Source organism: Schistocerca nitens, chromosome 11, assembly GCF_023898315.1.
Source record: "Schistocerca nitens isolate TAMUIC-IGC-003100 chromosome 11, iqSchNite1.1, whole genome shotgun sequence".
NCBI lineage: Eukaryota > Metazoa > Arthropoda > Insecta > Orthoptera > Acrididae > Schistocerca > Schistocerca nitens.
The window spans coordinates 65,930,828-65,953,163 of NC_064624.1; the positions used below are offsets into that span (position 1 = coordinate 65,930,828).

Below are 22,336 nucleotides of genomic sequence, written 5' to 3' on the forward strand. Positions count from 1 at the left end.
GACACCCCATACCATCACGCCGGGTGATACGCGAGTACGGCGAAGACGAATACACGCTTCCAATGTGCGTTCACCGTGATGTCACCAAACACAGATGCGGCCATCCTGATGCTGTAAACAGAACCTGAATTCATGGGAAAAAATGACGTTTTGCCATTCGTGCACCCAGGTTCGTCGTTGAGTACACCATCGCAGGCGCTCCTGTCTGTGATGCAGCGTCAAGGGTAACCGCAGCCATGGTCTCCGAGCTGATAGTCCATGCTGCTGCAAACGTCGTCCAACTGTTCGTGAAGATGCTTGTTGTCTTGTAAACGTACCAATGTGTTGACTCAGAGATCGAGACGTGGCTGCAAGATCCGTTACAGCCATGCGGATAAGATGCCTGTTATCTCGCCTTCTAGTGAGACGAGGCCGTTGGGATCCAGCACGGCGTTCCGTATTACCCTCCTGAAACCACCGATTCCATTTTCTGCTATCAGTCATTGGATCTCCACCAACGCGAGCGGCAATGTCGCGATACGATAAACCACAATCGCGATAGGCTACGATCCGACCTTTATCGAAGTCGGAAACGGGATGGTACACATTTCACCTCCTTACACGAGGCATCACAACAACGTTTCACCAGGCAACGCCGGTCAACTGCTGCTTGTGTATGAGAAATCGGTTGGAAACATTCCTCACGTCAGCACGTTGTAGGTGTCGCCACCGGCGCCAGTCTTGTGTGAATGCTCTGGAAAGCTAATCATTTGCATATCACAGCATCTTCTTCCTGTCGGTTAAATTTCGCGTCTGTAGCACGTCATCTTCGTGGAGTAGCAATTTTATTGGCCAGTAGTGTATAAGAAGAACGACTTCACGAATATGAATAATCCTGTTTAGTGTCATGCCTTACCTAATTCTCTAAAAGCTTTGACAAGGTAATGTACTCCCTGGTTATCATACACCTGTGTAGTAATGGGATACTTGGCCAATCACTGATTATATTTCAGATGGACCACTCTACTGAGAGTTGCAGTTATATATTTACTGAGCACATAATAAATATATTAAAATGACGAAATTTATCACCAATTAGGAGATTTTCTGGCTTGTCAAAGAGGTCTGTTTGCATGAATCATAACATCTTATGGTACTCGAGTAGTTAAAAATTTATAAAATATTTACTTCAACAGACACCTTGTTCAGCTCCTATTTAAGAAACTAAATATACCCTAGCCTCTTTGATTAATACAAAGTGAGAAACCATGCATGGAAAGATATGACAATGAGAGTTCTACAAGGTTAGAATATTTGCACAATACTGTGTAATTTAATGAATGTATTTGGATCAGGAGGAATAATTATTCCACTTTAGAGATCATAAAAACATTGTTGAGAAGCTGAGCAAAGAAATATACGCAGAGAATATAATAAGTGATGGTCTTGTGAAAGTTGGTGACTGGTCTTGCACAACTGGACTACCTTTCAACTTTGAAAAACACAGCCCATGCAGTTTAGTAGCATCGAAAATATGCCACTTCCTGTTAATCTAGTGTACTAGTAAGAAATAATAAACAGGGTAGAAAGTTTGAGGGGCTTATATGTTGATATTAACGAAAATTTAAACGGAAAAATTATATAGCAGACCTGCTACAAGGTTTTGGTTCACCTAGATTTGAATCAATCGTTTTTAAATGGGCTTAGGTCATTTGTACCGTTCCGATGTTTTCCGCTTCTTAGCTCATACAGAGGTAGGTCAATCATTTGTGTTTAAAAGAAGACCAGGGATGCTATGCGTTGGTTAGTAAAGGAAAACGAAGTTGATGACTATTTTTAAATGAGCAGTAGTCACTAACGTGCACCAACGTAAAAAAAAACGGCCATGGAAACAGCTGAAGAGCGAATAGCAATTGTTTGTTATTTAGTACAATTTTATTACCTCAAAAATGTTGTATGATACAGATATTGCAAGTGATACTGAAGATGTAAGTAGAATAAAGAAAGAAAAGGAAGGATTTCTTCCAGTTACATTAGTGACAAAATGAAAGCTGGTTCATTGAAGGGTGCAGCCTATATTAACTACAGAGGGAAGTAAAAAAAAACTGAGTTGTGATGCATGTAAAGTAACATTTAATTTAATTTAGGAAATATGTTTTATTTTCTTTTTGTACTAAAATTACACTCACGAAAATTAAAACGAAATAAACGGGCTATTACTTTTGGTTATCACAAACATAACTTCCCATATTGTCAGTAAAAGAAAGAAAACAGCTGTAATCAATATCCATTTCATTATGCTGTAATCAATTTAATTTATGTGATTCAGGTGTAAGAAGAAGTGCTTCAAAGTAGCTCGAGAGGAAAATTGCTTAGAAATTTGTACAGACTTTTACGATATTTCAAATAACAAGGAGCAAAACATATATTTTTAAGGATTAATAGATCCTCAAGAGGCCAAACGGAGATGACCAAGAAAAAAGTATAACTCTACAATGTACATTCTACTACTTTTTATATCATGAGTTGGCTGGTTATTATATGAAGAGGTTTTTATCGTTACAGTAGTGAGAAACAAGTATGGAGAATAAGATAACTTAACCTGTATGGAAAAACCCTAAGTGACAGGAGAGGTAGGGGAGTTACACATAGCCTCAGATACTCTGTTCATGAGGAATACATCCAGTCATTCCTCTTATGAGAAAGTCATGACACTACTTTGAAGGTATACTATCCCAGTGCGGACTTAGAAGTGAAAATGATGTGGAAATTGTTCTTCAAGAAAACAGTAAAATAGCTTATGACTTTTACTGGAACCTCTTTAGGAACAATTTAAGTTACTGATATGGACTCCAAAGGCCTATGAAGAGCTGCAAAAAAAACTTAGAACTCCATTTCTCAATGATGTAGCAAACCGAACAGCCACTGCAAAATTGATGATACATCAACATACAAGTAGAAAATTTTACTCAGCTCTCAAGCAGAATGCGTCAGGTGGATCAAACAAGGAGGTGAATGTATTATCCTTATCATTGTATTACATGCAAAAATCACTTTGGTGGAAGTGCCACAACAGGAACTCTTTTATTTAAGAAAACTTACCGTAATATTTTTTACATTCATGGTACAAAAAGAGGATTTCGTGCATATTATGTTTACCAGAAAGGAAATGGTAAAAAAGGCCCTAGTGAAGACTGTTCCTTTCTATTTGGCTGTCTACAGTCTGTAGTCAAAAGCATCACAGAGGTTAGGTTGTTTTGTGACAACTGTGTTGAACAGAACCGGAACCAGTCTCTGTGCAGTTTCTTGCTATCAATTACAGATTCTGGTCGTTCGCAAATCTACAACAATATTACCCTATGAGAAGGCACAGTTTTCTAGTTGTGGCAGAGATTTTGAGATTATCTGCGAATGGCTTAGTTTCTATGGGAGAATTTTAACTATCCATCAGATTATAAAGTACATTTTTCACAGTACAGACAAAGTAGGCAAATTCAATGGTAACAGAAGTCAAAGCATGCATAATTGTAGACTTCATGTGCTGATGGATGAAACACAATAAGAAAGTTTTCTGAGGAAACAAAGACCAAGTGTAGAACTGAAAAAGATAACTTTGTAATCAGCACTCTGTTCCACTTTATTTACTTCTGTGACAGATACAGATATGTGAAAGGAAACAGTAACATTGTTCATGACGTCTAAGAGAGGATATCTGCCTCCACCAACAGCATTTGCGTATTCCTGAAGAACAGTTCCAGTTGCAGAGAAAAAAATGCAACACTTCAGGTACACGAAGCAGTATATTACACATGAACGTAAGACATTTCATGAGGAAATATTTAGCTGGCCAACAGATAATAATGGTATAGATAGCAATTGAATGTTTTTCAGCCTTCTCCAATATTATGCGCTTTGATTAAAGTTTTACTCTTTGTATGTGATTCTGAATGATTTACAGTGTAATTTAATGTTAATCACAAGTCCTCCATTATGTTTCTCCAATCATTAAGAGAATATCTTTTAAAACTGTGGATTTTTCCATTTTTAAAACCCTAACAACTACTATTAGATGTAGCAAATAGTGAAAAGTTACACTAAAAACCAATAAACCCCATTAAAAATAACGATTGTTATGTTTAGAATTCTATACTTTCAGATAGTTCGCTTCTAAATTATTTTTCTTCAATTTCCCACACATTTACATTTCTTGATTTACACTCTCAATCTGCCATAGGAGTAATTGTAAACTTTAGTGAGATGAAGTCGGAAAATTAACGTATGTTGCTTCTTGCTTAATGTAGGATAATATTCTTGGTTAAGTCCTCCCATAGACAAATAGTATTCATTTCACAAAGGAGAGTAATTAGAATTATCTCTTTAGTACACATATGCACATGCCACAGACATTCCTTTAAGCATAGCCTCACACGATATTTATTCATGTATGAATTTTTTTATCAACAATCCATCTGAGTTTGAGAGTAACTGAGATATTCACAAGTTTAACAATAGAAGGAAGAATGATCTAACTTTGATACAGAAAGGAGTGATATCCGGAGCGGTAAATTTCTTTGGAACTCTGTCCAATGAAATAAACTATTTGGTAGAAAGCAAAGTGGTAAATATGAGTATACATGGTGATTCTCCAAAGCAAATCCCTGTGCGTCATAGACAAATTCTTGGATATATTCATACAGATTATATATATACAGAATGGTCCATTGATCGTGACTGGCCCAGATGTCTCACAAAATAAGCGTCAAACGAAAAAACTACAAAGAACGAATCTTGTCTAGCTTGAAGGGGGAAACCAGGTGGCGCTATGGTTGGCCCGCTAGATGGCACTGCCATAGGTCAAACGGATACCATCTGCGTTTTTTTAAAATAGGAACCCCATTTTTTTATTACATATTCATGTAGTACGTAAAGAAATATGAATGTTTTAGTTGGACCACTTTTTTCCCTTTGTCTTGGATGGTGCTGTAATAGTCACTAACATATCGCTCACAATTTTAGACGAACAGTTGGTGAGAAGCAGGTTTATTAACGTAGGTACGTTTGAACTTTTCCAATGTTATACATGTACCTTTGAGAACCAATAATGTCTGAGAACGCATGCTGTTACAGCGTGATTACCTGTAAATACCACATTGATGCAATCAATGCTCAAAATGATGTCCCACAACCTCAATGCATTTGGCAATACGTGTAACGACATTCCTCTTAACAGCGACTAGTTCGCCTTCCGTAATGTTCGCACATGCATTGACAATGCGCTGACGCATATTGTCAGGCGTTGTCGGTGGATCACGATAGCAAATATCCTTCAACTTTCCCCACAGAAAGAAATCCGGGGACGTCAGATCCGGTGAACGTGCGGGCTATGGTACAGTGCTTCGACGACCAATCCACCTAACATGGAATATGCTATTCAATACCGCTTCAACCGGACTCGAGCTATGTGCCAGACATTCATCATGGTAGAAGTATATCGCCATTCTGTCATGCAGTGAAACATCTTGTAGTAACATCGGTAGCACATTACGTAGGAAATCAGTATACATTGCACCATTTAGATTGCCATCGATGAAATGGGGACCAATTATCCTTCCTCCCACAATGCCGCACCATAAATTAAACCCCCCAAGGTCGCTGATGTTCCACTTGTCGCAACCATCGTGGATTTTCCGTTGCCCAATAGTGCATATTATGCCGCTTTACGTTACCGCTGTTGGTGAATGATGTTTCGTCGCTAAATAGAACGCGTGCAAAAAATCTGTCATCGTCCCGTAATTTCTCTTGTGCCCAGTGGCAAAATTGTACACGACGTTCAAAGTCGTTGCCATGCAATTCCTGGGGCATAGAAATTTGGTACGGGTGCAATCGATGTTGATGTAGCATTGTCGACACCGGCGTTTTTGAGATTCCAGATTCTCGCGCAGTTTATCTGCTACTGATGTGCGGGTTAGCCGCGACAGCAGCTAAAACACCTACTTGGGCATAATCATTTGTTGCAGGTCGTGGTTGACGTTTTACAAGTGGCTGAACACTTCCTGTTTCCTTAAATAACGTAACTATCCGGCGAACGGTCCGGACACTTGGATGATGTCGTCCAGGATACCGTGCAGCATACATAGCACACGCCTGTTGGGCATTTTAATCACAATAGCCATACATCAACACGATATCAGCCTTTTCTGCAGTTGGTAAACGGTCCATTTTAACACAGGTAAAGTATCACGAAGAAAATACCGTCAGTACTGACGGAATGTTACGTGATACCACGTACTTACACGTTTGTGACTATTACAGCGCCATCTATCAAAAAGCGATAAAAGTGGTCAAACTAAAACATTCATATTTCTTTACGTACTAAAAAATGATTGTGCATTCCAACGGACTGGGGCAATTCCAGCAGGACAATGCGACACTCGAGACGTCCAGAATTGCTACAGAGTGGCTCCAGGAATACTCCTTTAAGTTGAAACACTTCCGCTGGCCACCATACTCCCCAAACATGAAGATTATTGAACATATCAGGGATGCCTTGCAACATGTTGTTCAGAAGAAATCTCCACCCAATCGTAGTCTTACGGATTTATGGACAGTCGTGCAGGGTTCATGGCATCAATTCCCTCCAGCACTACTCCAGACATTATTGTTGTCCATGCCACGTCGTTTTGCGGCGCTTCTGCGTGCTCGCGGGGCTCTACACGATATCAAGCAGTTGTACCAGATTCTTTGTCTCTTCAGTGTATGAACCAGGGATATACAACTAAGGGATATACAACTAAGTTACCTTCAGAAGTGGATAGAAACTCGGTACAATGACAATGGCTGTGTATGTACTGATCAGACAGTTGTGGTTGCAGGTTTTGTGCTTGTACTCCATGGAATAGCACATACAAGTGAAGGAGTACACGGTGGAAAACTTCAAGTAGATCTGTTACATCTAGCTGGTTTCTTGACTCTGACATCACTAAGTGCAAGAAGTTGCATTTTATGGAGCACTCCATGATTAATAAGTCACATATTTCTCTTTGAAGTGACTCTTTGTCAAGAATTTCACTGTGATCGTATTACGCTCAACAGAGTCCACGGATTTGTGATATGAACGGGCATACTGATAAAGACCTGTCACATTATCCACTGCAAATCTTGAAAGGTATTCGAGTTATTCCCACTGGCGCTGTTGCAGAACAGCGATATGTCACGAAATGTGTGCCACTGAGGCAATGATACACTGATGATGACTGTTCGCCAGAATTCTTTGCACCCTTTGAGAGATCATCAATGAGATGAAACGAGTTGTATCGCCCTATGAGCTTAATTATTTATGTTTCTGGGCCGGCTTCAAGTCTGCCTTAAGGTGCTAAGATTTAAATTGGTTATTATATCACAATTATGTATATATTGTTAGAGATTAACATAGAAAGAATAAAATTTCGTTGATTATGAATTTACATTGTCTCCCTTTTGGTAGACAGCTGTAGAGTTTCCATCTGGGGATTCTTAGACAAACACTAAACGTTACAAGCAGCAGGTTTCTGTAACTGTAGACCCAGTGCACATTTGCTTCAATCTCTCTAACATACAAGTTGACTGGGGAAACTTATGCTTGTAACAAATACAGCGCCTTAACATCGTTATGAACTCACTGCATTAAAGATTTTTCTAGCAACATGGCAATTTACAGTGATGCTGACGAAGTCTAGGTACGACTCTTTTGTTCTAGGAAAAGCTTAATTTCACTGAGAGCATTATGGTTTTGTGAGATTGTGATTTTCAAAATCATCTCTCAACAGGTTATTCATGAGAATTACGTCGTCTTCCTTCCATGGATTCCCGTTAATTCGAAGCATCTACGTGAACTACATCCACATATGAAACTTCCTGGCAGATTAAAACTGTGTACCCGACCGAGACTCGAATTCGGGACCTTTGCCTTTCGCGGGGCAAGTGCTCTACCATCTGAGCTACCGAAGCACGACACACGCCCGGTCCTCACAGCTTTAGACGAGATACTGGCAGAAGTAAAGCTGTGAGGACCGGGCGTGAGTCGTGCTTCGGTAGCTCAGATGGTAGAGCACTTGCCCGCGAAGGGCAAAGGTCCCCAGTTCGAGTCTCGGTCGGGCACACAGTTTTAATCTGCCTGGAAGTTTCATATCAGCGCACACTCCGCTGCAGAGTGAAAAGTCTCATTCTGGATACATCCACATACTTACTCCACAAGCCATTGTACAGTGCGTGGCGGAGTGTGCTCTGTACCACTACTGGTTATTTCCTTTCCTGTTCTACTCGCAAATATAGTGAGGAAAAACCGATTACCTATATGCCTTCCTGTGAGCCATAATTTATCTTATATTCGTGTTCTTTACGTGAAAAGGATGCTAGACGAAGTAGAGTAGTTCAGCAGTCAGCTTCAGATGCCGGCTCTCTGAATTTTCTCATTAGCGTTCTCGAAACGGAAGTCGCCTTCCCTTCACGGATTCCCACTTCAGTTCCGAAATACTTCTGTGTTGTTCGAAAAAAATGGTTCAAATGGCTCCGAGCACTATGGGACTTGACATCTTAGGTCATCAGTCCCCTAGAACTCAGAACTACTTAAACCTAACTAACCTAAGTACATCACACACATCCATGCCCGAGGCAGGATTCGAACCTGCGTCCGTAGCAGTCACGCGGTTCCGGACTGAAGCGCCTAGAACCGCACGGCCACCGCGGCCGGCCTGTTCGAATCAACTGGGAACAAATCTAGCGGACCACTTCTGAACTGCTTCGATGTCCTCCTTTAATACGACCTGGCAGCCATCCCAGTACGAGCTAAAGGCCGATTATAGCGCACTTTGCCCAAAACAATCAGAATCTTCAAATTTCGAATCGAAAAAATATCAAGCAAAAATGGTATAAAAACGCGATTTTTGCAAAGCGCCCTATTTCCTAATAAAAGTCCACTTTCAGTGTTGCATGAAGGAACATAAAAACAGCCATTTTTCAAGCATTTTTCACTGTTTTTAGATCACGTCTGGAAAAAAAACGGATTTTTAAAATATCTTAAAATATCAAGCAAATAAGAAGAAAGAAGATTTTATACAGAAAAAGAAATTTTTAAAATACTTTCTGTGTAGATAGAAGCGATTATTACTAAGAAGTGTAGACTTTGTGAAGTGGGGAAATCAATCGACAACTATCGTTCACATGGGCACACGAAAAATAAACATTCATATAAGTGTAAAGAATGTGATAAAATAGTATAAAAAATTTCTATCTCACCAATACCAGAGCGCTCTGTGTATGTGGAAAATATATTATATATCAATATTATAAAAAGCGCTACAAGCCATTTTCGAACAATTAACACACGAAACTCTTGGAATCCATGAAAAATAAGGAGGAAGATAATACAACAAAAATATATTAACCGTCAAGAAATTAAAGATTCTGGAAATTTTTATCCAGATCCAGCGTCTAGGGGCTAGGTGCAAGCACGTGTAAGATCTGTTATCCAGAATATTGGAAAATAAAGTGATCAGTATCTGTGGTACAGAAGTTGTTACATGTTGTCTTACAGAACATCTGCTAACGACCAAAAATTCAGAATCAACAGGCTGCAGGTTGCACCTTCTTCTTCAGGTGCAAAAATATAGAAAAATGAACTTTCATGAAATGTTTAAAAATTATCGTTTGAAACTCTGTGTTGTGCGTCATACGTCAAATTTTTCTAGCCGTATATAATTTTGTAGGTGAGGGTATCATTTGGAATTATATCGAATTTTATCACTGAATGGGGCACACAGTTTCATTGCAGTCTTTGATGTTCTGAGGAGGAGCGGACAGAAGTTCACTCTCTTGCCCGTGGGGCGCGAAACTGCCCCTAAAGGTGAAAGAATCAGCAATGATCAACGGCATGAGGATGCGGAAGGTAGTGGAAACCACAGCATTAAAGACCCGTAACGTGTATCCACAGGACATGTGGCCTCTAACTGAAAAAGTGTCATGATGACCTCTCCATAGACGAAAGATTCCGAAACCCCCATTCGGATCTCTGGGAGAGGTCTGCCAAGGGGGAGGTGACCATGAGAAAAAGAATGAATAAACAATGAAAGGATAACGTTCTACAAGTGAGGACGTGGAGTGTCGGAAATTTGAAATTGGTAGGGAAACCAGAAAATCGGAAAACGGCATTGCAAAGTTTCGATCTATATATAGTAGAGGTCAGTGAAGTGAAATGGAAAGAAGACAACGATTTATGGTCAGATGAGTGTAGGGTAATATCAACAGCAGCAGATAATGGTATAATGGGAGTAAGATTTTTTATGAACATGAAGGTAGCGCTGAGAGTGTGTTATTGTAAACAGTTCAGTGATAAGGTAGTTCTCATTAAAATTGACAGCAAAGTAACTCTGACATCGACAGTTCAGATATACATGCCGAAGTCACAAGCTGAAAATGAAGAGATAAAGAAAGTATGTGATGATGCTGAACAGGTAATTCAATATGTAAAGCAACATGAAAATCTAATAGTCATGAGACTGGAATATGGTTGGAGGGGAAGGTGTAGAGGAAAGGGTTGCGGGAGAGTTCTGTACAAACTGAAATTCGTTCAATCTTAGTATTCCTTGCTTAGGTGTAAGAGAGTGCCGTAAGGCCCTAATCTTGCCAGGTAAAATAAATGTATAAATAAATACATAAATAGGGGCTTGGTACTAGGAATGAAAGAGGAGAAAAACTAATTCAGTTCTGCAATAAATTTTAGCTAGTTATAGGGAATACTTCGATGAGGAATAACAAGAGCAGGAGGTATACTTGAAAAATGCAGGGAGATACAGGAAAAGTTCAGTTTGATTTCATCACGGTCAGACAGAGATTCCAAAATCAGGTACAGGATTCTAAGGTGTACTCAGGAGCAGATATGGATTCAGATCAAAATTTAGTTGTGATCAACAGTAGGCTGAAGTTTAAGAGACTAGTCAGAAAGAATCAATGCACAAAGAAGTAGGATATGGAGGTACTAAGGAACGACGAGATACGTTTGAATTGATCTGAGGCTATAGACACGGCCATAGGAAGTAGCTCGATAGGCAGTACAGTTTAAGAGGAATTGACATCTCTAAAAAGAGCAATCACAGAAGTTGGAAGCAAATACACAAGTACCATGAACGTAACTGCTAAGAAACCATGGCTAACAGTTGAAATACTTCAGTTGTTGGATGAAAGAAGGAAGTACAAAAATGTTAAGGGTAATTAAGATATACAAAAATACGAGTCACTGAGGAATGAGCTGAAAGGGAAGATCAAGGAAGCTAAGACGGAATGACTACTCGAGAAAGTGAAGCAATCGAAAAGGAATGAGTGTTGGAAGCACTGAATCAGCATATAGGAAAGTCAAAACAACCTGCGGTCATATTAAAGCAAGGGCGGTAACATTAAGAGTGCAATGCGAACTCCACTCTTAAATGCAGAGAAGAGAGCGGATAGGTGGAAAGAGTACACTAAAGACCTCTCTGAGGGGGGAAACTTATCTAATGTTATAGAAGCAGAAACAGGAGCCGGTATACAAGAGATAAGAAATCCAGTATTAAAAAATGAGAATTTAAAAGAGCTTTGGAAGACTTGCGATCAAATAAGGCAGAAATGATAGATAACATTTCCTCAGAATTTCTAAAATTATTGGGCAAAGTTGCAGCCAAACGACTATTCACATTCGTGTGTAGAGTCTATAAGTCTGACGATGTACCGTCTGACTTTCTGGAAAATATCATCCACACAATTCCAAAGACTGCAAGAGCTGACAAGTATGCAATTATCGGATAATCAGCATAACAGCTCATACATCCAAGTTGCTGACAATAATAATATATAGAAAAACGAAAAAATGGCATATGTTAGTGACGATCAGTTTGGCGTTAGGAAAGGTAAAAGCACCTGGGAGGTCGTTCTTGCCGTTGTGGTTGATAATGGAAACGAGAGTAAGAAAAGTCAGAACAAGATTATAGGATTTCTCGACTTGGAAAAAGTGTTCGACAATGTAAAATGGTGCAAGATGTTCGAAATTCTGAGGAAAACAGGGGTAAGCTACAGGGAGTGACCGGTGATTTACAACAACTTCAAGAGCCAAGACGGAGTAGTAATCGTTGAATACCAAGTATGAAGTGCTAGAATTAAAAAGGGTGTAAGACAGGGCTGTAGTCTTTCGCTCCTAGTGTTACATTTACACGTGGAAGAAGCAATGATGGAAATATAAGGAAGGTTCAAGAGTGGAATTAAAATTCTCGGTGAAAGGATACCAACGATAAGATTCACTGATGACATTGATATCGACAGGAATTACAGGATCTGCTCAATGGAATATACAGTCTAATGAGTACCGAACATGGATTGAGAGTAAATCGAAGTAAGATGTAACTAAAGAGAAGTAACAGAAATGACAACAGCAAGAAATTGAACACCAGGATTGCTGGCTGTGAAATAGACGAAGTAATTCTGCTACCTACCTGTAGGCAGCCAAATAAACAATGATAGATAAGCAACGAGAATATAAAAAGCAGAATAGTACTGGTAAAGAGGGCTTTCCTGGCCAAGGGAAGTCTAGCAGCATCAAACATAGGCCATAATATGGGGAATAAATCTCTAAGAAAGTACGTTTGGAACACTGCATTGTATGGTAGTGAAACATGGACTGTGGGAAAACCGGAACAGACGAGAATCGAAGCATTTAGGATGTGTCACTACAGAAGGGAGTTGAAAATTAGGTGTACAGGTAAGCTAAGAAATGAGAGGGTTCTCTGCAGAATCGGAGAGGAAAGGAGTATATGGAAAACATTAACAAGAAGAAGGGACTGAATAGGACATCTGTTAAGACATCACGGAATGCCTTCCATAGCAGTAGAGAGAGCTGTAGATCGTAAAAACTGTAGAGAAAGAGAGAGACTGGAATACAAACAGCAAATAATTGAGGACATAGGTTGCAAGTGCTACTCTGAGATAAGGGGGTTTCCGTAGGACAGAAATTCGTGGTGGGCCGCAGCAAACCTGCCAGAAGACTGTTGATTTAAAAAAAAAAATCTTACATCACATATATGGGGTACTTTTCTATGAAACAACAGGTTTACGTTAACATTGCCTTACAGATGTGTAACACGTTTAAAATCACGAAATGTGTCGTAAGCCTTCAGATACTTGTTTGATGGACCTAAGTTTCACATCTCTTGTGGGAAAACTTCATTTTTTTCATTTTTCACGTGGATAATCTGTAGCGTGAGATGATCAGACAATGCAAAGCCAACGAGTTGACTGTTTTTACGATTTGTCTGAAACACAACGAACATAAAGTAGATCATGTGCAACTGTGTAGAATTATAGGTAATTGTGACATTAACTGAAAATATCTCTTTTAACTCAATCTTGTACTCTGTACATTTTGTTCTTCAGTGAAAGGCACGGGAATTTTCGAATTTTTAAGCCTTTCTTGTTTTAGTTAAAGTTGATATTTAGGATAGTGTTTGACAACAGACACACGAATTTCCGTGTATTCTACTATAATTTTATCTTCTTTTGGTAATGCCTCTTTTATCTTAACATTGCATCATTTCGATCACTCCATCGAAGACGAGCACCGTTTGTACTTTAACTCCAATGGAAGCTTACTGTTAGATTACATACCCCTGTAATTTCTTTAAAAACTTCAAAATTCACCAAGCATGTCCAATCACTTCTCTCTCTCTCTCTCTTTTTCACCTCATCATTCGTGAGTATATGATCTTCCATACCTAATTCATCGGCAAGGCACGAATTCAAACATAACAAAACTGAAGAAATAGTAAAAGCATGCTCCATACTAGATAAAATATTATTTCCTTTTTTATGGACACTAAATCAAAAGGTTTGCTACAAAGTTATCAGTCACTTTCATTTAACTGTTAATAATACATTGAATATACTGTCCCACCAGCTTGAAAAATTCTTAAACTCATTTACGACTGGGCACGAAGGAGATGTACCTAACCATTACAAATGTGGCTGTTGACCTCCAAACCTTTGTTAGGAATATTTTCAGTTAGGAATATTTTTACTCCTCTAGCTCACAGAGAATGAGTAAAAATAGTAGTTTTGTAACTTGTTCATTTATAGAGAAAGAAATTTTATTACTTCATTTCTAAAACGACTTTTATACTGACGCCATTGAAGTAACTCAAATCGTCATTTTCAATAGTTATGGTTACTTCCAAGTTCTGAATTTTCTCGTGGATTGGAACAAATAAAGGATGATGTGGCTCATTAATTATTGGTGAACCAAACCCGTCATTGGTCTTAAATGGTATAATTATTGGTAGGTCATGAGTGACCGTTTTTCCATTGTCAGAAGTAATTTGTTCGCCAAATCACAGCACACTTCGAACACTGCATTTTCTGTCCATATGACCTGCCACAATTCTCACATGCTCGTTCCATTTCATATCACTTTGTAACGTTGCACCCACATATTTACACAACATGACTGTGTCAGGAAGGGCACTATTAATTCTGTATCTGAGCATTAAAAGTTTGTTTTTTCTACTCATCCGAATTAACTGCACATACGGTTCACGTCCACGCTGTCGCGGCATGCTACCAGTGTTAAAGAATGCGATGGAGCTCCGTATGCCACGGCAAACTGGCTGACACTGACGGCGGCGGTGCACAAATGCTGCGCAGCTAGCGCCATTCGACGGCCAACACCGCGGTTCCTGGTGTGTCCGCTGTGCCGTGCGTGTGATCATTGCTTGTACAGCCCTCTCGCAGTGTCCGGAGCAAGTATGGTGGGTCTGACACACCGGTGTCAATGTGTTCTTTTTTCCATTTCCAGGAGTATATATATATATATATATATATATATATATATATATATATATATATATATATATATATATATATCAGATACTCATCAACCAGGATAGTAAGGTCACCAATCGTTATTTGCTGTCTTGTTTCGCAAGAACTGATCAGCAGAACATCTGTGCAGGAATGCCCAGAAAAATTGCATTCTAGTGCAGGAAGTAGTTAACAAAGCGATACAAATTCCACCATTGCAGTGGTAGCAAGAGATCCCTTGGAAGTGGTTCGAAAGTACGCAATTCTGATAAGGGAGAAGGTTCCAGTTTAATCAAAGTACATTCCTCTTTTTTATCTTTATCTGTTCCTATCAGAATGCTAGTTATAAATGCAAAACCAAATGTGCAAATATCAAGTTGATTATGTAACAGTAACCTTTACCATTCTTCTTTTGAATAGTGAGGTATGACCACAACGTGTTGTCCGATAGCTGAGTGGTCAGCGTGACGGAGATCCGTCCTACGTGCTCGGGTTCCATTCCCAGCTGGGTCGGGAATTTTCTGCGCTCAAGGACCGGGTGTTGTCTTCATCATAATTTCATCCCCATACGGCGCACAGGTCGCCCAATGTGGCGTCGAATGTAATAAGACCTGCACCAAGGCGGCCGGACCTGCCTCGCAAGGGGCCTCCCAACCAATGACGCCAAACGCTTATGTCCAGTACCATAATGTGTTCTTCGTTTGGAGAGATTAGTCAACGACAGCCTGAATCCTATGAGGTTAAAGAGTTATCCGCAGACAAAATATCCCGATCATGTAAGTAAACCCATCGAATTTTTTGAGCGTCATGAGCAACATCCAAAAGGAAACGTCGTATTCCTCAAAAAAAGAGGTACCAGTTCCTATTCAAGTCCTATGAACATATATCTAGGTATCCCACTTGATTGCAAAATTCAAATAACCACACATTATTGGGGAGAAATTAATTCTTCCCACAGCCATCTAAATGCAAGGAGAAAGGTTAGACGAGAGTCTGAAGTTGATACCACAGTCAGATGATATCGTGATCATTGTCTTGATACAGCAGCCTCTGATATGACAAATCAGTTGCTGCAACGTCTTCATGAAATCCCAAATTTCGCCCCGCAACTTGAGGACAGTGCTGATATGGGAGACCTTTCCCAGCTTCTTACTATTGTAAGCTTCTGTTACGAAAATGAAATGCTATAGAACTTTCTATTTTTCAAAGCTCTGGAAGGGAGCGCTACAGGCGAAACTCTTTTTCGTCCATTCCTTTTTGTTGACTGCAATCTGTCTTGGACAAGTTGTATTCGTACATGTACCAATGGGGCGGCAGTATTTACCGGAACTACGATGGTTGCCCAGAAACTAATGCACCGCATTATTTCCTCAGCCGAAAACAATGCTACGAATGCGAAACGTTACGTGTGTATTGTTTCAAGTCTCCTGAGTGAGCGGGCGAAGTTTCCATCACTTGCCCTGAAAAACAGGTACCGGTTCCTATTAAAGTCCTAAGACATCGTGATTGTAGGTCAGTTTCAAAATGACGTCCGCAGGTGATGTACGTTACCAACAACGTGCCGTCACTGAATTCTTCACTGCAGAGGAAGAACTTGTGGGGAATATTCACAAACGCTTATACAAAGCTTATGGAGCATCTGCTGTCGACAGAAGTACAGTGAGTCGCTGGCCACGAAGCTTGAGGTCACCAGAGGGCGGTTCGCCGGAGTTCCACGATTTCAAGCGGTAGGGGAGACCATCCACGGCTGTCACACCTACCACACCTGACCTAGCCAACTCGGACTTCCACTTGTTTGGGCCATTAAGGACACCACTCGTGGAAGACATTTTGAGGACGATGAGGAGGTGATTCACACAGTGAAGCACTTACTCCGCCACCAGAACAAGGACTTTTACCGACTGTGCATACACGTCCTTTTTAGAGCTGGAGGAAGGCCACGGAACGGGATGGAGATTGTGAGGAAAAATCGTGTGTATACATCAAACAACGGTCTTTCGCGTGTGCAATTCTCATTGTGTTCAATAAAGAAAAAGAAAAAAATGTGCTTCATTATTTTCTGGGCAACCCCTCGAAGAAAGCGGTTCGTAGCAAGGGGATGTGCTGTTTTAGCTTCAGTAAAATTCACTCCAGAAAGCATTGGCTTCTGAAGTAAGACGACTGGAAGTCAATAAAGTGCTCAACAACACTGTCAGTCTTGCAAATTTAGTAAAAGTACAAGGTTTAAACAGTAGCTATTCTCCATTCTTTGCGAGGAGATGGGTTGTATACATGCTTCACTTCTACTCCACTCTGAGGTACCTCGGCTGTCACGTGGTAAAATGCTTCGTCGCGTTCTGGAGCTCAAGGGTGAATTTTTCCTACTGAAAAGCAATCCTACACTCACGACTGTGTTTTAGAATGACAAATGGATTGTAATGTTATACTACTTGACCGACGTCTTGAGAAGCCGAATTTTCTCTAGGTACACTATGTAATCAAAAATGCCGATTTTCAAGTTCTTGGCGCCCTACGTCGACAATGCTGGAATCCAATATGGGTTTGGCCCACCCTTGATGACAGCTTCCACTCTCGCAGGCATACGTTCAATCAGATGCTGGAAGCTTTCTTGGGGAACGGCAGCCCATTCTTCACGGAGTGCTGCACTGAGGAGAGGTATCGATGTCGGTCGGTGAGGTCTGGCACGAAGTCGGCATTCCAAACCATCCCAGAGGTGTTGTATAGCATTCAGGCCAGGACTCTGTGCAGGCCAGACCATTACAGGGATGTTATTGTCGTGTAACCGATCCGCCAAAGGTCGTGCATTACGATCAGGTGCTCGATCGTGTTGAAAAATGTAGTCGCCATCCCCGCATTGCTCTTCAACAGTGGGAAGCCACAAGGTGCTTAAAACATTAATGTAAGCCCATCGTGTGACAGTGTCACGCAAAACAACAAGGGGTGCAAGCCCCCTCCATGAAAAACACGACCACACCATAATACCTCCGCCTCCGAATTTTACTATAGGCACTACATACACACGCTGGCAGATGACGTTCACCGGGCATTCGCGATACTCACACCCTGCCATCGGATCGCCACATTGTGTACCGTGATTCGTCACTTCACACAACATTTTACCACTGTTCAATCGTACAATGTTAAACGCTCCTTACACAGAGCGAGGCATTTACCGGTGTGATGTATGGCTTATGAGCAGCCGTTCGAGCGTGATATCCAAGTTTTCTTACCTCCCGCCTAACTGCCATAGTACTTGCAGTGGATTCTGATGCAGTTTGGAATCACTGTGTGTTGGTCTGGATAGATGTCTGCCCATTACACATTACGACACTCTTCAACTGTCGGCGGGCTCTGTCAGTCAACAGACGAGATCGGCCTGTAAGCTTTTGTGCTGTATGTGTCCTTTCAAATCTCCACTTCACTATCGTATCGGAAACAGTTGACCTAGAGATATTTTGGAGTGTGGAAATCTCACGTACAGACGTATGACACAAGTGACACCCAATCACCTGACACGTTCGAAGTCTGTGAGTTCCGTGTAGCGCACAACTCTGCTCTCACGATGCCTAATGACTACTGAGGTCGCTGATATGGAGTACCTGGCGGTAGCTGGCAGTACAATGCACCTAATATGAAACTCGCATGTTTTACGGGGTATCCGGATACTTTTGATCCCATAGTGTATCACTTCAGCACCGCAAGATGAATAACATTGAGAACAGTAACTGCAAGATGTTTTCTTGTCTCAGTGAGGTCGCGGAGAAAAATAGTGTGGATGTAGGGAAAATTAGTACCATTAGTGTAGGGTATGGTTGTGGCCTTACTCAGCAATTCCATTATAAATTTCCGAATTCTTAATTTGAGTATGATTCAATCCACAACGCTTTCGATACGATGGACCACTTATGAACAGTGGAACAGGAGAAGTTAATGCATTTCTGAACTCTTCGAAATGAATTTAAATAGAAGTCTCTCGAAAAGTTTTGGGTGCAGACTCGGAATGAATATCCCAATTCAGCAAGAAATATACTGGACGTGTGATAGCCCTTCATGTCGACTTACTTGTGAGATTCAACATTTTCCACTATGGTATTAATGAAGACGGAATTTCGGTCTCAGCTGCAGATGTAAAGGGGATTACAAGTCACTGTTTCAAACATCCAACGAAGACTGGACCTGCTTTATTCACACATTCAAGCGCCACATCACACTAAAAGTGCACATGTCAAAATTTTCCAAATTTTGAACCATGTGCATTTGTGCACTTTTTTATTTTCTTTCCAGATGATCAGTCTGAATAAAACAGTTTCTAAATGGGTATTTAAAATTTGATTATTGTTCTATCTCATTTGCACATTGGTATCTTTCAAATACGAAAGAATTCGTAATGAATGAAAGTCCATATAAATGGATAAATGGAAACAAACTGTAAACAACTAACTTATTTGTGAACTAAGTTTTTTTAAAAAAGATTTGTTAACTTTCAGTTCCTTTGAATAATAGAAGTGTATGATAATTTCAAAAATATTAAAATTTGATATGATCGAAGCAGCTTCCCTATTAATCATTACTGTTACAATAATAATAATAATAATCATTACTATTATTGTTATTATTATTATTGTAATTGATAGTTACAATAATCAGACAGAACTAAGTGGATATCATGGGATATGTTTGTGCAAAGTATGAGAAGTGTTGAAGAAGGAAATAAAAATGGGGCGGGAGGGGGACAAAAGTAGAATTTTTGTTTCAGAAGGTGAGTGCAAAGGGGAAAACTATGAGAACCAGGGGCGTTGGTGGCCAGTAACGTGGAGGCCAAGTGTTTGGTTCCCAGGGACCACCTCAGATACGTCTGATCTGGAAAGGTCAGTACTGGGATGCCTTTTAGACTACACAACAAGCCATTTAAGTGGTGCCAAGTAGAAAGGCTTGAACCAGTGTGGCAGCCGCATGATATCAATTTATTTTCCTATCGCTGTTCCAAAGAATTTTCCAAACTGTAGGACCAGTAGGTACTTGCAGTTAACACATGTTTTGAAAGAAATGTTGAAAATCATGTAATGAGATAGAAAGTACATACCAAGGTTAAGGCACCTTCCAATGTTGTAAACCTTAGTACCTTCTCCGTGGAACTGGAATTTTACTTCATGATTTCCTCGGTCATATGGAATTCGGAAAATATCTCTTCGCCACTTCCCGTCAGGGTGCTATCAACATAAAACAGTACCTCCTATGAGCATAAATACTACAAAATCTCAATACTGTAACAATGAATGCGAATTTTGAACTGAATTTAGCACATTGTAAATAATCCTCTACATAAGGAGACCTATTACACTAAAGCAGAGAAAAAAGAAGGAAAACTATTACTAGCAAAGAGAGTACTCATCAAGAACAACTGTGAAGTAGTTAAATATGGAGAGCACAAAACTTAACGAATTAATGCAGAAAAGACTAAATAAGTAACACATAAGATACAGCTCGGAAATACAATTGTCTCTCAAAGAAGTGTTGGAGGACACATCTATAATATTTACCCACAAAAATGCAATCTCTAGCAACAACAATGTTCCCAAATACAAATTAAAGTTCTTTATTCCTAAGATTCCTATCATTACTGTATGTGAATAATGGAATTAAAATAATTAGATACTTACAAACTTTTAAACGCCTTTCTTGTACTTTTATACATGTATTTAATTTAGTGCGTACTACTATTATCTTTCCAACTCAGTGACACTGCACAGACTGAACATGAGGTTACAGTCTACATTATTTTTTATCTTCCTCCTAGCCACACACTATTTTATTTTTCGCTGTTCTTCACATAATTATTCGATACATCCAACTGAAAGCACGTCTTTTATGGTACATATTTCATGTTAATCGTCGATCATAATCATATGGCTATTTCTCCATTCACAAATGTTCTTCCAGTCATACTGAATAAAGGTCTATTCCCTTATCTCATTCTGTACTACTTCTAGATTCTGCTCTTTGTTGCATTATGGCTGACTTGTAGGAACTGCATTCCTTGGCATATATTGTTGTTATGAGTAAATGCTTTTCTGGACATAAGAAATCCCCATGCTGCAGTACCTTAACTTCATAACAAGTTCTAATGGCCTTTAATGTTCAATAATTATTTGTCTCCGCTCACAGACTATGAAAGAATACTACTACTCGACTGTGCATTATGAACACACATGCTGCTAAGGCAGCTAGCACCATAATATAGTGTAGTACCAGTTCATTACATATGTAATAAAATTAATGAATTTTCTGGAAGGTGGTGTCAGTTCTGAAGCTACTTGTACTATTGTTTCAGGCAACTTATGCATATCTATCAGTTTTCCTGGTCTTAACGAACGTTTCTACAATTGTCTTTCTAGCAGACTATTAGAAGCAAGTGCTGACTTCATAGAGATTTCCTTGAGCTGTTTTGTAACAACTCAGTGGTTCAAGATCCATTTCCCACCTTGTTTACGTATACAGTAGTGATAGAACTACACATGCCGTAGCAGTGCCCGTCTATGACTGAAAATAAGTTAATTTGTTCAATATATACTAAGGAACTAAAAACAAAAAAGAAGGTTTACGAAGGAATTAATCCCATAGGACGGAAATTAGTAGACACATGTACAAATACAGGCAAACAAATGACTACAATTTTTAAAGAGAAAGAGCCCCACAAACTGGGCTAGTGAGTAACGCGTTGGTCCATATCTGGCCTTTATGCAAGCAGTTATTCGTCTTGGCATTGATTAAAACAGTTGTTGTGTGTCCTCCTGAGGAATCAAAACCAACAAAATCAGAGGACAAAGAGCAAAACTGGCATGAAAACAGCATGAAATTACGATTTCTTTACCAAAAATAGAAATTTTCACAGAAATGAGGAAAACCACATTAATGGAGGAAAAATAGTCAAACTGTATCCTGCTTATTACTTCGAGCTTTATCATCATCATTGGCTGCTGAGCTTTTTCTACTGCTTTTTTTTTCTCTTTCAACATCGATGGTAGTTCTCTCCCAATCATAATCTTGAAATGTTCATCGTCGTCGTCGTCGGCTGATACTCGTATCCGAGTTTTCATTTCTCTCCTGAGATTTCCTTTGTCACGGTTCAGGCGTGGAAGTGTCGTTGATGGCTTAGCAATCCAATCCTAGAGTGGAAAAGGCGTCCACAGACATTACAGCTGATGGACGGTGGAGGACGTGACTGAGCCTGGAGGAGTTTACATCTCCAGCGTTTGTCATCCTCCATTCTTCGACGTTCCAGCTCAAAGTTTTGAAGAGCATTTGAGGTAACTGAGCGCCAGCGACTTCGGTCTTCTGCTATTGTGGACCAGTTACTCGGATCGATGTTCAAGTTTTTAAGATTTTTCTTGTACTGATCTTTATAACGTTTGAGAGGGGCACCTCGTGGCCTTTTACCTGTGCTCACTTCGCTGTACAGATTACGTGCTGTCCATGTAGCATTTGGACGTCTTACAAAGCGTGTCTT

General features: G+C 39.9%; 1 protein-coding gene across 2 annotated transcripts in view; it reads right to left on the bottom strand.

The window, feature by feature from the left end:
- LOC126212942 (uncharacterized) overlaps positions 1-22,336 on the bottom strand; it is a 485,086-nt gene that overhangs the window by 249,784 nt on the left and 212,966 nt on the right. For both annotated transcript variants that reach the window (XM_049940460.1, XM_049940459.1), the window contains exon 9: positions 19,913-20,039. In XM_049940460.1, coding sequence (XP_049796417.1) covers positions 19,913-20,039 — 127 coding nt within the window. The remainder of the gene's footprint in view (positions 1-19,912; positions 20,040-22,336) is intronic.